General features: G+C 32.1%; 1 protein-coding gene across 1 annotated transcript; it reads right to left on the bottom strand.

The window, feature by feature from the left end:
* Positions 1 to 479: 479 nt before the first annotated feature.
* LOC130647792 (renalase-like) lies at positions 480 to 3,896 on the bottom strand. Its single transcript, XM_057453769.1, has 4 exons — positions 3,617 to 3,896; positions 2,883 to 3,025; positions 2,189 to 2,518; positions 480 to 1,175 (listed from the first exon to the last, which is right to left on the bottom strand). Exons 1-4 carry the CDS (start codon positions 3,844 to 3,846, stop codon positions 844 to 846), a joined length of 1,035 nt encoding a protein of 344 aa, XP_057309752.1. The 5' UTR covers positions 3,847 to 3,896; the 3' UTR covers positions 480 to 843.
* Between the last annotated feature and the right edge of the window lie 14,172 nt (positions 3,897 to 18,068).

Genomic DNA, 18,068 nt, shown 5'->3' with positions numbered 1-18,068 from the left:
AAAATCATTTTAGTCCACTAGACACAAAATTCCGGAAATAAGCCGAGTTCTTCACGTGTGAATGTAATTTGAAAAAAATACCACGTTCTAAGATTTTTTATTTCATATCGATTATTAAAATATTGAGATTTATCACAAGAATTCCTTTCAAGAAACACGATTATTCTAAGTGGGCCTTTAAATCCGTCATTTTTGGTATAAAGGGTCGAAAAAATGAGGTGTTCTTTTGTACCAAACATCAGTCAGTTATTTTGAGGTGAATATTTTACGGAACTTAAGCCTCCATAACATACTTTTTTGAGAGCTCAACCTAATGCACTAAATATAATTATGATAATTTATTCGACGAGCGGGAAAACATCATTAATGATTAAAATGGTAAGAAAGCAACGGGTTACTAATTTTTGAGAGTCATCTGACTGGGTACGATTGTGAGCATGAACTTCGGAGCATGGCTTAATAATTTAAAAACACATTCGTAGTAGTATTAACTTTATCAAAAAAGATTTCGTCAAAAACACAAAAACATTACATGATAAATAACAAATATTTTATTCATATCGGAAACGCAACATGTCGCAGAATTTTGTATATTTGTATTCCAAAGTCAGTTTTGTCAAAGTCTGTAAAAAAACCCCACTAGATCGTTCGTCAGCAAATCATTTACTCTGCGGGGGATCCAGATTAAACCTGCAGGCAGCCATATTGAACAGACAAAAGAGATCTTACAACAGAGTTCAATGGCTCACATTACATAGGGCGAGAAAAACACTATGGTAACAGCACATACTAGCCTCACTTACTTTTACTTATTTAATGGTTTATCTTAATCGATAGTTCGTATTATCGAGACAAATGTCGTTTTATGGCATCCACCACAGAAAGAGCGGATTGTATACATCCGTCCAAATTTGAATGTTTAAACCCATCACCTGCGCAAACAAGTAAAGGATTTCTGTTCAAAACCAAACAACCAGGCTCTCCATCGTAGGGTGTTGTTACTTGTGAGTATCTCCATCGTACTATTTTAGAATGCTTGGCTTCGGGTAGGTTGGGTAAAATTGTTTTTAAATTTTCAAATATGATAGGTTGCACGTCCTCAAAAGATTTTTCTAGGTGTTTCACGCCAAATGGAACAGATGTATGTGCAACCACAGATAATCCTTCTGCTGGATCTGACATAAACACAAAATACAAAACACATACAAATTTATTAATATATAGAAGTAATTAGAAAAAAATAGGTTAGGGTAGGATAGGGTAGGCATGTAAAGGCTTGTATGTGTTCGATATTACATGTAGGTTATTTCTCTGCTGATATCCATCACTTAATTTTATATGAAGAAAGAATTTCATAAAGAAAGGGATTTTAAATCTTTCATTGTTTAATATCAGATATTCTGTGGACACACGAACTACATTTTATGTATCTTTCATCTCAATTTGGATAATTATAATTATAATAAATTGAAATAAGCAGTTTAATTTTAAAATAATAAGAGCTACAGTGAAATCTGCGTGTAAAAGTTTTACTTAACAGGAAACAACTTTTTTACAATAACTGCCATTTTGAGACGAAAATGAACCACACCTTTCTACATATAAACAATTACCCCTTCGGCCCAAACATTGTTTAGCTACTTAGGAAAAAAAGCCCCCCCCCCCAAAAAAAAAAAAATATATATAGCCACTGTGTAAAATTTTTAGAATTTTCAGGCTAATTGTTTATATAAAAAAGTGTACTGAAATAACAACAATGAAAATTTTCTTTAAAAATGCAACAAAATATAACATCAATTCTAAACGTGGACGATGCAACAGGTTCAGGTTACCATTTTATTCCCCTTTTTCTTACATCAACAACATATTATGTAATGTTACTAATAGAGAAAGAAACTTTTATCGAGGAATTGCAAATATTTAACAGCGAAAATACGAAGAATTAGTTAACGTTAATTGAATGAAAGATGTATCTGTGAATCAGATTCCATGGCAAACGAACCGAAACGAAATAATAATGAATCTGAGATTAGATTGGTTAGATCAAATCATAATTGCTCTTTTAGTGTATCCGTTTTAGACCACAAAAAATTAACTGATTTCAAATTTTTTTTTGAATTTTCATTTCTGTTTCCTGTTTAAAATAAAGTTGCATGCAAAGAGTAAAAACAAAAATGGTTTCTTATACCTGTTTGTCTTTTCACTGTATCTATGGCAACATATCGTAAACACGGATTGTCGTTGACGTACTTAAAGCACCAGTCGACATCTGCATGGACGGACGCACCTGGATAAAACAATCCTAAAGAATATCGCGATGAATACTCTACAGCTTTAAGTTTCTTCTGGTATGGACGAACATACGATGATATATTTCCTTTTAATTTAAGTATCTGTGGAACAGGCATGGTCAGGACAACTATATCAGCCTCTGCCTGTACGTTGTCTGATACCAGTTGAATTTTTGATTGGTTGATATCAACCGTTTCTAGTGTAGTTGATTTCTTAACAGAACAACCTGAATAACAAAAATTTAAAAATTTTAATGAGATAAAAACAATTTTATTATCAACTTTGGGCGAATTCTCCTGGTTGAAACTTCATGTATAGGACCAATTCCTGTTAAGGGAACACACAGATGTCTTACGGCTAAACTCTAACAGCTCCGATTAAACAAGTTTTATTTCATTAAACAGACTGTAACCTTATTTTTGGTTTAACTCACAGTTTTTAGCGTCAGACATGGAATATATTTTATGCTTTTATTAGTTTTAAAACATATTGGTCTACACTGGCTTCTGCTAATTTTTTTTGTTATGAAAATTTGTGACATGTAAATTCGCCACAAAACTTTGGCTGTAAATAACATTACTAAGACTTACCAGCTTGCGTCAAAAAATACTTGGGCAAAGAATTGCTACCATGACTCATCACAAAATCTTGTGTACCCTCTTTCTTCACTAAACCTTCCACGTTGCATTTTAGTGGTGCTAAAATCTCTTGTTGTTGCAACTCATCGTATATACTAAGAAGTAATATTAGTATATTTCCGTCAAATATTCTGAAAACATTTTAACTCGCAAACTAAAGTCTATTCTGCTAAATTGATGTCGTTTTTTATATAATTTTTTTTAACCATTACACCAGAAGACAAAGATAAAAAATCTCATGGCCTTGCACACCTGTTAACTTGATGAGAGCCTGGAAGACAATGTATTCATACATACAAGAAAATACATCTATATCAACAAATGTTTGCAGATTTTTTAATTATTTCGATAGGTAAAAAATAGGTGGATGTATAGGGTAAAATAACTATTGATAAAGTTCGTAGATTTTTAGAAACTAAAGATCTAGAGGGCATCGAATTTAATTTTTTTTATGTTTCTCTTTCGACTACATTTTTTCATTATATATAGTAGATTACTGTGGTCTGTTGTTATTTACTTACAAATGTGTACAGATCCATTATTCGCAACACAAAATCAAAACATTGTTGCACATCAATTCTAACTCGTTTAAAACTAAAGCATGTCTTTTGACACCATATCTAAACGAAAAAAAATTTTCTCTGCCTTTTCTTTTTTTATTTCTTAATTATTGTGTGCATACCTACTTCTTATGCTCTCTCATGTATTCCTCTGCAACGCTGATATACTGTGCACCCATATCAACAGACAAACTGGAACTTTGATCAACACGACTAGTTGCCATTCTGCCACCAACCCCTCTACCTTTATCCCATACTTCCACAGACAGATTCTTGCCAAGAGTTCTTTGTAGTAAAGATGAGATCAGTGCACCAGTCGCACCTGCTCCAACAACTACGACCTTGACTGTTGACATTTGGGGATATTTTTCTTAAAAAGACAATATAAGATTAGAACTACCTAGACCAGACACTAAATGGAGTATATTACCGTCTTAAAAGAGAAATTATTAATTTGGTACCATGAAGTTATGTATTGGATCTTCAAAAAATTAATCTAAACACAACACTCTTATAATACCATTCATCATAAGTATATACACGCATATACACCCATACAAACCATTATTAAGTACATATATAACTGTAGGCTTAACTTATTGTTGATCCAATCCAGATATTCCAAAGAATTTGTTTAATTGCATTTCAATCTCAATTTGGTTCATTTTTTATTATTATTCTTAAACAAAAATATTATGCACTCCACCACAGAGATAAAATTTTGTCACAAATAGACAGTTTAATTTGTTTAAAGATATTACTAATATATACAACTTGTGGATGATGCAAAGCTGATTATCAAGGCTTTAACTAAAAGTAGGAGCCAGGTGAAATCAACCGAGAACCAGAAGTATCTTTAAATATCCACCAGGGAACCAGGTATATATTATCAATCCAACTCCATATTCCTTGTTTACACTTGTGATATACTTGAAATAACAATGGCACGGTATAATTCAGCGTTCTCAGTAGCCGTTAAACGGCTATTTACTAATTGAAATTTATCTCAAATATCCCAATTTATTAGAGGAGCTAATTATACTCACAAAATATGGAACTTATAGCCCATTTTATGCAAGTTGTGAAGAAATAAGATTTCAATGATATACCTATAAGACCACCTTGTTGAAATTCAGATTTAGGATTTAGCGGCCCTTATTTTACATTTCTGGATAACATCCTGAATGGTTCTCTGGTGGTTACTTAAAAATACTGGTGGTTACTGCTAATAACTGATACTTCCCACTATTAATAACTACATTATCATGTCCTTTGTACTAAAAATCTTTTTTTTCTCACAAGTTAATACAGAACTACACATATTTGAAAATCTGGGAACTTAAAGTGACAAATATAAGAACATTTTGGGAAAATGCTGACATCACTATTCTTATCTAAAAATATATATAAGATTGAAGTTTGGTACATAAAATTTTCATTATATATAATATTATCATATAATAATATATATACTTTTTTTATTTAATTAGTCATATATAAACATTTTTAAATTATTTTAATAATATTGCCACTTATCTGTTCAGTCATCGTCATTGAATAATATAAATATTATCATGTCATGAACAAGCGAGTTTATTCTAGGCTACGTTTCAACAGTTACAGCTGTCATCAACGGGCAATGATCGTAATCATCTTTGGCTATTTATTATTTGAAGAGATAATTAGAGGATCAAAATTAACCAATCAAATCACAGCAATTAAAGTAATTAACTTTTTCACGGACCCAGATGGAAGCAATAGATTGATTAAAATCTTTCCTTTTTCTAAAAGTTCGCTTTTTGGTACTTTTGTCCCGAACCATTTTTTGCACTTTTTCCTAAATGTTCGTTTTTTGAAGTGCGGGTAACCATGTTTCTGGAAGTTGATAGGAAATACTATTGATATGGGTATTTCTGTCTGTACTTTTTATGGTTTCTTTTACTTTTCTTGCTGTCCAACCAGACTTTCGTTCTATGATCTTTTTATTGTCCCAGTCTATAACATGACCATTCTTCCAGCTATGGTCCGCAATCTCAATTTTGTCTGTATTTGCGTTGCGTACGGCTCTTTTGTGCTCTTGCACACATTGTTTAAACATTCGTTTTGTTTCACCGACATAAACAGCATCACAATCCTTACACAGGATTTCGTAGACAATATTACATTGACTATCTAGACATATTTTGTCTTTCGGATGCGACAGTATAATACGTAGCGTGTTTTTAGATTGAAACACTGGCTTTATTTTATGATCTCTCAGGCCTTTTCAGGAGAGGCGTGCAATAGCGCACACCTTCAACACACATGCAAAATGGCTTAGGTGTGTTATTGATAGCACCTGCGAAATGACAAATTTTATAAGAAGTTAACCAGTGCAGCACACCCAAAAACACACCTAAAATACTTGTGGCGTGCTTTTTGGAACACACATATTAAAACTTTCCTGAAAAGGCCTGATCTTTCAATACCTGACAAAGTATGTTAGTTGTCCCTGGTATATATGGCATACATGCTGTGGCTACTGGTTCATTTTCCACATCTTCTCCGTCACTGCTCTTATATATATATATATATATATATATATATATATATATATATATATATATATATATATATATATATATATATATATATATATATATATATATATATATATATATATATATATATATATATATATATATATATATATATATATATATATATATATATATATATATATATATATATATATATATATATATATATATATATATATATATATATATATATATATATAAAGTATTACTCTATATACTATATATACTCTCTCTATATATATATAGATATATATATATTTCTGATTTTTTAGACTCTATATTTTCGTTTTCTTTAGCTCCTTCTATACTTCTTCCAACAAGAATTACAGAAAATACTAGTACTTTAATTGACAATATTTTTCATGACCCTTTTGAACTAAACTGCAAGTCTGGTAACATCATATCGTCAATATCTGACCATTTCCCACAGTTTCTTATAATAAACAAACAACACGTCTTGCCGCCTCCTCCCACAAAAAGATCTCCTATTCCAGACTGGAATAAATTTAACCAAGAATTATTTTCTCAAAAAATATCTGCCATTGACTGGAATGAACTTCTTTGCTTAAATGAACTTGACCCATCTAAATCTTTTGATATTTTTCATACCTTTGTCAATAACTGTATAAATGAATGTGTTCCTCTCAAAAAATCTTTTACTAGAAATAACACAAACTCTCATAAAGAATGGATCACTACTGGCATACTCACCTCTATACGCAAACGTGACGCTTTACATAAACAATTCATTAAAGAAAAAGATCCATTCATAAAATCTCTACTGCACACATCCTTTAAAAAATACAGAAACAAACTTGTCACTCTATGTAGAATAAGTAAAAGTAACTTCTACAAACAATTTTTCATCAAAAATAAAAATAATTCAAAAGCTATCTGGGATGGTGTTCGTTCCATCATTTCACTCCGGTCTGCCAAATCTCCTACTCCTTCTTGTTTAAACATTAACAATAATCTCACTACAGACCCATTAACCATATCTAATTCATTCAACAGTTACTTCAGCTCAATTGCAGATAATTTAAGGAAATCGATTCCACCAAGCTTTAAACACTTTTCTTCGTATCTAAAAAACCCAACAGCTAATTCAATATTTTTTCGCCCAACTAATGATTTAGAAGTCCTTGATTGTATTTCTCTCTTTGATAAAAAAAAATCAACAGGTCCTTTCAGCATTCCGTACCAAGTCCTTCTTCCTACTAAAAAACTCCTCGCAGTTCCAATTGCTAAATTAATCAATCTTTCCTTTTCAACTGGTATTTATCCATCTTCTCTTAAAATTGCAAAAGTTATCCCTGTTTACAAAAAAGGCTCAAATGTCGAACTTTGCAACTATCGGCCCATATCTTTACTTTCAAACATTGACAAAATTTTCGAAAAGCTTATTTTCAATCGTTTATATAATTTTTTTTCTATGAACAATACTATCTTTCCAGATCAGTTTGGCTTCAGGAAAAAATTTTCTACCTCACACGCCTTACTAAACATTACTCAAAAGATTATGGAAGCTATTGACAATGGTCTTCTTGTTTGTGGTGTCTTCATTGACCTACAAAAAGCTTTCGACACTGTTGACCATGAAATTTTAATTAAAAAACTTTATCACTATGGTATTCGTGGGGTTCCTTTATCTTTGCTGCGCTCTTTCCTAACCAACAGAGAACAATTTGTGTTTATCAATAATTCGTCATCTTCACATAAACCTATTCGTCATGGTGTTCCTCAGGGCTCTGTTCTTGGTCCACTTTTATTTCTACTCTATATTAATGATCTTCATACTGCAATTAAACATTCCATGGTCCACCTCTTTGCAGATGATACCAACCTGCTAAATATTAGTAAGTCCGCTAAACAACTAAATAAACATCTCAACTTGGATCTCAAATTCCTTTGTCAATGGCTCAATGCTAATAAAATCTCATTAAATAAATCTAAAACTGAACTTGTTATTTTTAAAACTCCGTTAAAACCAATTTTATTTAATTTTAAATTTCTAATCAATGGAACTAAAATCGTTCCTAGTGATACTGTCAAATACCTTGGTATAACTCTTGACTCAAACCTCTCCTGGAAATCTCAAATTAACATCACCATCTCCAACCTCAAAAAATCTAATGGAGCACTTGCCAAAGCTCGTCATTTTGTTCCAAAATGTGTTCTTCGTCAAATTTATTTTGCTATTTTCTACTCCCAAATACAATATTGCTCCTTGGTATGGGGCCAAAAATCTTCTCTTACCCGTCGAATAGAAATTTTACAAAACCATGCTATCCGTATCATCTCTTTTAGTACTTTCAATGCTTCTCCTACCCCACTATACGGGAACCTTAACTTAATTAAATTCTCTGACATGATCTGTATACATAATATAATTTTCCTACTGAACCTTTATTATAAAACTCTTCCTATTAGCCTCATCAATACTTTCGCAATCGACTTCGCCCATTCCCACCACACCCGTGCTGCTGACAAAGGCTTTTTGAATCTACCTCTTGTTCATTCAACTGCGTTTGGTAAAAAGTCTGTTAAGTTCTTTGCAATAGACTCATGGAACCGTCTTCAAAATTCCTTACCCTTTAAAATCTTGAGTAAAAATACCTCTGAGCTAAAAATTTTTTTACATAGTCACTTTATTAACACATATAAAATCTAATTACAATTTTATTTTATTTCACCCAGTCCAAATTCCTTTTTCCTGCTTAAAGGTTTGTTTTAAGCAGCTTCCAGACATTTCATGCTATTTTTGACTTTGACTCTGTGATATCCTCGTCTGAATGTTCGTCTTGTCCCTGTGTTGTCCTGTGGCTTCGTCCTACCTGTTGTTCTCCCAGGTAGCTAGCACGTTATTTAAGCACATAAAGTGCTTTGTGCTAGTTATCCTTTTATTAGGTAAATGTTCAATATATTTTTCATATTATATATTTTCATTGTAAACTCCTAATAAAAAATAAATCTCTCTCTCTCTCTATAAAAAAGACCCAGAAGTATGAACATATTAAAAAAACTAAGTAAAGTGTATCAAAAAAAGAGGATCTATGTAGGAGAGCACATATAGCAATGAAAATTATTACCTAAAAATATTCTCGAACCTGTCTAGTTTCAAAATAATACAGGTTTGTGTTGCATTTAATGTCTAATTACAAGATATATCGCATGTCATACCCCCACCACACAGAAATTTTCCCATACGTGAGCTACCCCAGCGAGGTTTGGGTTCTTTGTTTCGTAAAATATACAACTTTCAGTGCCAGTGAAATTGGTAATATGGTAGATCCTAGACTTGAAGGGGAAACACAAATGGACTGATGATCTTTGACTTTATTGGATTTTCCATAAAAAAGATCTCCACCATATATTTAATTAGCTCTATGAGTTGCTAATTATATGTATATAACTGCACATACCGTATAGTTATATGCCATAGGGAAGTCAGCCCTTTTCTAAAATCATATAGCATTCCGGAATTTAAAGCACCCAGGTTAACCCAAGCCACCAGAGTTTTCTGGTAAAGCGGGGTACCTAATTGCATTTGCGCAGCATAAAATGAACATTAAATACTCTAGGACTCCTAAGCCATGGGCCCTCCTGGGAAATAATAAAAAGGGCTGGAGGCAAGCCATGTAAAATATGCACATCTATCTAACGTATAGTTATCCTGTATCAGATAACTATCCTATTACAGGCTAATTATCCATTCACCCTGCTGACTGTATGTAGGCTAGCTAAGGACTTCTAACTCTTGCATTGCAACTGCGTCCGTCCACCATGACAAAAACGGTTGAAATAATCAACACACGAAATATGCGCCCTGTGTGTCCGCATCAAAATCCACCTGACACCCAAACCAGGAGTCAAAGGAGTGCTAGACTTAAGACCGCGACAATTGCGAGCCGGAAACAAACCCAATAGACTATTTGCGGTAACTAATATGTTAACGATGCACACAGATTTATGCGAATGTCGTGTATTTGGAGATGATAGTTGCTTCTCTTCTACCTGATATACGTGTTGGCTCCTCAACACAATGAAAAAGAAGCTCAACACATCAGATTGTTGCTGTATGATTAAACTCATGCATTGCGAAAAGAAAATACATTCCTTTACTCATTTCAAATAAATTTTATACTTTATCAGACTATTACTCGAGGGCGGCGTTTTAGCCCACTTTCTTCCCGCCAAGTGGGGTGTTTATTTAACAGCGGCTTTTTTGTCATAGGGAACACACAATACATATTGGGCTAGTGAGTCGACACTACATCGAAGTTTAAAATTACGGTTTGTTTGCCAAAAATATTAGTATGAGAGCATTAGCTACACGTCTAGTCAATATAATCACCAATTACAATGCGAGTAAATACACCAATATTTATACAACTAATCATTTTAATCAGCATTTTACACACAGAATATAATTACACATTTCATAACATATTGTTTGCTTCGCGCGCTTATTGATCATGTTGGTCACGTGATGTGTTATAGAACAAGGTCAGTTTAGGCAACCTTGTATCCAGGGCCATTTGTCGATTTATTGCTCCGACATCAAGGAAGATAGATGAGGAAGTTCAAGAATCAATCTGATATTGTGTTTCATAATTTCGTAAAAACAAAAATGATCGTCGTGTTTAAGAGTTAGTCTCTGATATTTAGGATTTATCTGGTTCTATACAGTTTTTGCTCCGACTAATTAAAATCTTACAAAAGGTTACTGTTTCCTACGACAGAAAAAAATATTTTGTTTTTTAATGCGCATGTGGATGATCAGGGTAAGCCCCTGAAATAATTTTTTTACTCTTTGCTCGACTCAAAAGAAGCTCTTTTGTAATTGTGGTAGTACGTTTAGATTCTTTAGTGTAGTAGAAATATCGTTTGTGTATATTTCAAATGAAACAACGCACAATATTGATTCGAAAGTAGCTATATTTGTTTGAATTTTTTCAAGTTGTTAATTTCGTATACCATGCGCTTTTTTTACATATGACGGGCTTTCAAACACAAAATATCCCTTAAAACAACGTTTACTTCAAATGCTAACCGTGACGCCTGAGTTACGTTACAGGTTGTTCAACTATAACGACTGGTTATAATATATTACTAGCTGTTTCCCGTGGAAGAATCCACTGTATTCTATTTAATTTATGTAACAGATATATGTCCATCAAAAAACAAACAATACAGCAGTGCGCATCTTACATCTGCATTATTATATAAATGACCAAAAAAATTAAAGGTTTTCAACAACTGCAGTATTTATGTGACATTTAAAATCTAAATCTACTAAAATTACTTGCTCTGACCATCTGACAAATGCGAAAATTATTAGGAAAGAAGTTTCCAAAAGCATTTCAACATACATCTCACCCATAAAATTTAAATCACTTAAAACGCCACATATATACAAAAAAGCTGATCAATGTCAAACACAAATCTCTCTCATTGTATATGTTAAAATCAGTTAGTTTATTGCAAACCCTGCCAAAGGTTGACACACAATGTGAAAAATAAACAATAAATTTTGCCTAAGTAGAAATTTTTATCTAAGGTGTTAAAAAGGGATTTGCAAGGATAAATTATAATGCAATAAAACATTATTTGATATATTGCATACGGTCCTTCCTCACCAAACTTTAGACAAAATGCCAACAAAATAACGGTGTTTAAACCTATAATTAATAAAGTCCTTTTAGCAATTCGCATGCTGTTTTACCATCAATAAAGTAAACAAAATTTCAAATCTCACATAGTATTTTGTCACAAATTTTCATAAAATATATATATAAGTCATAATGAGTCATGTTAAACAACAGCAATCAATCTGTATATAAGTTCATTTTATGTCAATTTTTGCACCAATTTTGCAACACAAAATACAAATTCTAAATAATACTAAAATCTCTTATTTTGATCCTTCGCATACCGACGGTCTCCCACAAAAGTTTAATCAAAATGTAAAAAATGAGAGGTAACGACAAAATCAAAGTTTGCAAAATTTAATTATTTCGGTACATATATCTACTGCATATGCCCTCTAAAACAATATTTTAATCTAAAATGCCTAAGAAAGACAGTTTGCAACAAAAATCAGTTATTTCGATAATATTGCATACACTCTTTCCTCACAAAAGCTTCACAAACTGTAAAAAAAAGAATGGTTGTAGGGAGTGCTTCTGATTCAACAAAAAAAGTTTTTTTGACATATTGCATCTAGCCCTTACCCATTAAATCTTACACAAAATTTCCAAAACTATATACGATTTAGAACACATCAAATTTAAATCGAGAAGGATCAGTCATTTCAATATATTGCACGGAGTCCTCCCCAGTAAGAATTTATACAAAATATAGAAAAACAAAGCTTGCAAGGTGTAAAATTGAATTCTTCTTCTGTGTATATATATATGGTCCTTCCTCGCAAAATTAACATAAAATGTCAAAAAGGTTCAGATATAACATCTAACACAACAAAAATCAGTTCTATATGTCATGCCATTGTCTTCCACCAAATGTTCCCCTTAAAGTTTCACAGACACAGCCTGTAAATTAAAAACAACTAAGATCGGGTATTTTGGTCTATTTCATACCATTCTGTTCCAAATAACTTATAAAATGTAAAAATTGAGTGGTAAAACAGAAATGTCAAAAAGAAGAAAAAAATAGCTTACAAAGAGTATAAAATTGAAATCAACAAAGTAGCTCTTTTGGTGTATTAAATATAAGCCATACGCACAAAAGTTTACACTAAATGTAAGAAAATGGTTGTGTTTAGTAATTCTAAATTAAGAAAAGTCAGTTTTTTTAGCATGCTGATTAAGGTTTTTGCCCACAATTTGAAACAAATTAAATTTACATTTTTAAAAAAAAGTAATTTCTGAACTATATTTTCAGAATATTTGGAGGAAAAGAACTTCGCAAACCAAAAAAAACCAGGAAAATGTTTAAAATTTTCAGGGTTAATAACGTTTGATGTGTTTTGTGGGAATATATATACTGGGAATCTTTAGTTTAAAGCTAGCATTAGCTAGCTACAGCAGCTAATAGCTAGTCACTTAAATATAAATTGGAGACTTAGCTAGGTATAAAGAACATGGCTACATATATATATATATTCCTAGCTAGCTAGCTAGTTGTTGGTGGTGGTTGGCTTTTTATGATGCTAGCTATAAAACATGTCTGGCAACAATAATATAATCAAAACTAAAAATAAAACATGAAAAAACCTTACAGAACATTGCTATGATTAATTTATAAAACCATGCTCTTCTTTAAATGTTTTTTTAAAGATTTATTTTGAATGAAAGAGTAGAGAATACTCAAAAAGAACAGCCATCTTTTTCGTAAACACAACTTCCGTTTTATGCTGGGAACTTCATTTAACAGTCCGTATGCTTTGTAAATATCTAATACCGTTTCATATGTAGCGATACCTATATATATATGCTAACATAGAGTTTTTTGGCATAAAGGTATATATATTTATATCGTTATTAGCAGCGGGTTATATATTTACAGCTTATGTGCGATTTCTATGAAGTACATCCCTAATCTTTTTAGTTAAATTTTAGCGTACAACCACGTCATAAGAAAGTGACCCGTGATTCCGTGTCGTGGACTCACAGTTTTACTCACGCAAGGGAATTAATATATAAGACTAGCTGAATACCCGTGGGGGAATCCACTGAATCTCTCATTAAACCGATGTAAGGGATACCAAACAAAAACATACAACACAGTAATATGAATTTTTAAAAGTCACAATTTGTATTATTTAAGTTTATAACCACTAGAACAAAACGTCCAAAAAAATAAATATGTGCAGCAATAAAAAAATAACAATAAAAGAGAAAAAAACCCTGGGATTGAAGTTGCTCACAATCTGCGTTATATTTGTACCCGCTGAAACAGAACGCTTAAAAATATAAGCATGTCCAGCAACAAATAAAAATGCAAAAAGTTTAACAAAATCGAAGGTGGCTAACAAATCTGTTAAAACTATATACTTGCTTTGCCATACCCGAAATATAACAGGGAAAATGGTATACCAGACATTAAAAAAATCGATAAGTCACACAAATAAGGTTATTGCAAAGTTTCCACAACGTACAGATTCTAATGCATCATACCAAATTAGCTATTTAGTCTATTGCATATAGCAACCTTCCCAATGCGCAAACGTGCAGTGCATGATAACAATGCAGTGTTTTCGAATTAAAGAATCGAATATTATTTTAAACGGTAACGTAACAGATGTAAACATTGATTTAACTTTGTTTACCTTAAGGTTTATTATAACGACATCAACCACTTCGTAGTGTTAAAAACAGCAACAACGAAAAAATACTTTCTACATTTTATATAAACTCTTCTCTATTATATACACGCTGTATTTTATAAGAATAGTGTTTTTTTTTTTTCGTTTCGGCCTTCATGTTCTTAGCTTTCCCTGGTGTACTTGCCCATTGTTTTGGAGAAAAAAAAGGTTCAAATTTTTATATTAAAAGAAACAACCAAGCTTAGACATCTTCTTAGGATATTCTGACCCATTGTTTCGAGTATATTCTTACAAAAAATGTTAAATATGTTCAGGCTAAAGACAAAACATATTTAACTTCATATTAAAGGGAAAGTTTAGCTGGAAGCGTGTAAACGGCTTAAAAACGTCGCTTTACATTTTAGATTCTTATAAAAATTGTGTCAAAAGAAAACGTATTTAAGCTCAAGACGCAACAAGGAACTAAAAATTTAAAGGAAAAGCTGAGCTCTGAAAGTTAAAACGGTTAAAAAAAAACGTTACACACCTAAACTTATCTCTTTACCAGATAAACTAAACAACACACCTGCCTTTCTTTGGCTTTCTCAGTTAGTCTCTGGATAAAAGACCAATCAGTTTCTTACTTCGATTATTAAACTTCGCTTCATCCCAAAGAAAACAAAATGAAAATGTATAGCTAGCTACAATTGTCTGATACATTTCCAATCAGTTCTCTTTTTGACGTTATATTATCGTACGTTTTTCTTCTTTATAACAAATATTTCTAGGAACAACATAAACTTTTTTTATTCTCGCTCGACATCAACAGTCGCTCTACAATGACAACAGTTTTGTTCTTTACTTCTTAGATTCGAATCATCATTCGAATTCGATAGTTTTTTTAAAAGAAAGCAACTTCGGTCCCAGAACACAAAAAAGATAGAAGAAGCAAATAAGCTTTTTTAATCTAACCTCGTGATGAGTAAACCTTGTTTGAAATAACTTTTTTCAGGATTACTTTGAAAAAGAGACAACTTTCTTCGCTTCGGTTTTCATTTTTCAGTTAATAAACTTTGTTTCCGAGAGATACGGCGCGCACTTGGTGAACCGGGGGTAAAATTTAATTATTCTATCTTAAACGACCAGCGGGGCTTTTACAACAAAAAAACAAATAAAACCATTTAAAATTAAAATAAAAATTAGTTTTAATGAGTAAGGAAAAAGATTTTATTTAAAAAAAAAAATAAGAAAAGAGAATTTAATATTTATATAGCAACCCCCTGATTTGGGTTTTCTTTAACTTGGTAAATTTTAGCGTAACGCCACGTCGTAAGAAAGTGACCTGTGATTTGTGTGACGTGGCCTCACCGTGCGCACACACACACAAGGCGTATTAATATATAGATTCTTGATTTTGATTCAGTGCAAAAATGACATACATATTTTTCTATGCTGATGACGCAAACGAACGATAGGAAAACAAAGATTTTAATTGGCTGTGATAGTCTGAACAACAACTATGTCGAAAATACAAGCTGAAGACGTATATGGAACTAAATCTACCAATCCAAACATCACGTTAAGCAAATGAACAAAGAAAAAAAATTTCTGGGTGAAGATATTTTTTATACTAACATGGTGTGTTTTTGTTTAATGAATTAATAAAGCCACCCTCGTCCCCAGGGTTTTTTGTCTTTTTGATATGAGAGATCCTTCATATCAACAAGTCAAAAAACCCTGGAAACGAGGGTGTGAATGAAGCATCATTTAAGGCAGTTCACTAGAATAAAACCTACATATCACGAAGGTACTTGAAGAGGATAGCTACCATTACATGCGACAGAAATTTTTAAAATGCAATGCCCTGAATATGTAAAACATTTTTACGTCATCCTTGTCACCACTGCATCTTGTATTTTTTTTAGCATCGCTAACACAAGTGAAGATGCCCCGGAAACAAGATTGTTAGTATTTCATTCTTTGACGTTTTATTCAAATTTGTTAAGGCCATACTATTCACACTACTCTTATCTATAAAAATCCTAGGAAGTGAAAAAGTCTATATACCAGACAGACGTCTGAAAAAGTGAGGATCATTATGCACCCACGCTATTAATTACCTGATTTAATTAAGTCACAAAAATATGTTTTGAATTAAGATTAGCTCGTGCTTTGACATTCAATTCTGATTGGTAATATATAATCCTTAATCTCTGCTTTATTTTTAAGAAAACTGGTAACGAAAAAGGCACGAATGACTCAAGTTACACAAGATAAGAGAAAAACCAGTTTTATGTAATCATTAAATAGCTAACTTACGTAATTATAACGACATGTGATTAACTTGCTTATTAAGTTGAATGAAACTTACATAAGGAGCAATGCTGGCGACTACTTAACGAGAAAAAACAGCACATATGCTCATAACTTGATGTCAATTTTCATGAGTAAACAGTATAAAACATTTCACTTGTTATTTGTAAGACGTTGTGAATCTCGCTCAATTTTTTGTTGTGCCAAAAAAACGTGTAGATTAAGATAGAGAATTGAACGGATATTGAAATCGAGGACACCAATTTATATCACTCAGTGCTATTAAATTGCTGGTGAAACGAGCGGAAGAAAAATGGTTTCCAACACAGGAAAAGAGAAGAGTTACACATCTGAGAGTCGTAATAATATTTCGAGAGAACGGATATGCCATGTTTGCGATGCCGTGGCAACACTAGATGTGCATCTCAAGAATATACCTATGGCACATGAGCAACACGGAAATCAATCAAGCCTGTATTGTCGATGTAATAAAAGTTACAACAAAAACTCAACAAAATTAAACAAGAATAATATATATCGTGTGAATGAAGTAAACAGCCATGTGTCTAAATTACAGAATGAGAATCAGCAGTTAAGACATAAATTACGGAATATCATGAAGACGAGTAAAACGCTCATGCTGGAGATCAATGATTTAAAAAGACAGCTCGCAACAGCAGGGATGAAATTACACATCTCTGGATAAATATAAACTGCCGTGAAATCCTCTCTCGCTCAACTTGTGTTTGGTGTTAAAACATGTTGGCTTAGATAGGCTATATAATTATAGAATTTTTTAGATTTAGATATTGTAAATTAGTATGTTAAATGTTAAAAACATTTTAAAGTAAATATATAACAACAGATTTTCCTAAATGACTACGCCTATCTACAAACAAACCTCAACTTAAAATCATTGAATTACGTCTTTGTTTATCCGTTGTCTTTTTAAAACATCTTAAAATCAGCCCTTTTTTAAAAAAATACACTTGGATGAGAACGCAGCTAGACCTGAGCACGAAGCTTGACTCAAATAGGATTGGATGTTTCCTGATTTTGTCTTGTCCGCTTACTGGTAATATGAACCAATCAAAAGGCTTATGTTGAAATTTGCGCGCCTAATAATTCATGCATGCTTAATTCCGCACGAAAAAAGTTAAACGTATTCGCGCAGTTTCAGACTTCACCTTGATAAAAAAGAAGAAAAAATGCACATTTTTTTTGTTTCTAATATTTTCCAAACAGATCATTATTTCAAAAACTTTTTAATACTATTTATAAATACATTCATGCCATATGAGAGACTAAATGAGAGAGTAATTGAATAAAAAACAGAAACACGCGTGACTCAGTTTGGAGCAACAAGGCTTACTATTTTTTCCGTGCAGTCGCACTACCGCGTATTTCAGCACAATTAAGA

Source organism: Hydractinia symbiolongicarpus, chromosome 6 (genome assembly GCF_029227915.1).
Source record: "Hydractinia symbiolongicarpus strain clone_291-10 chromosome 6, HSymV2.1, whole genome shotgun sequence".
Classification (NCBI taxonomy): domain Eukaryota; kingdom Metazoa; phylum Cnidaria; class Hydrozoa; order Anthoathecata; family Hydractiniidae; genus Hydractinia; species Hydractinia symbiolongicarpus.
The sequence above is the reverse complement of the archived record's forward strand: the minus strand, read 5'-3'. Positions and strand labels throughout refer to the sequence as shown.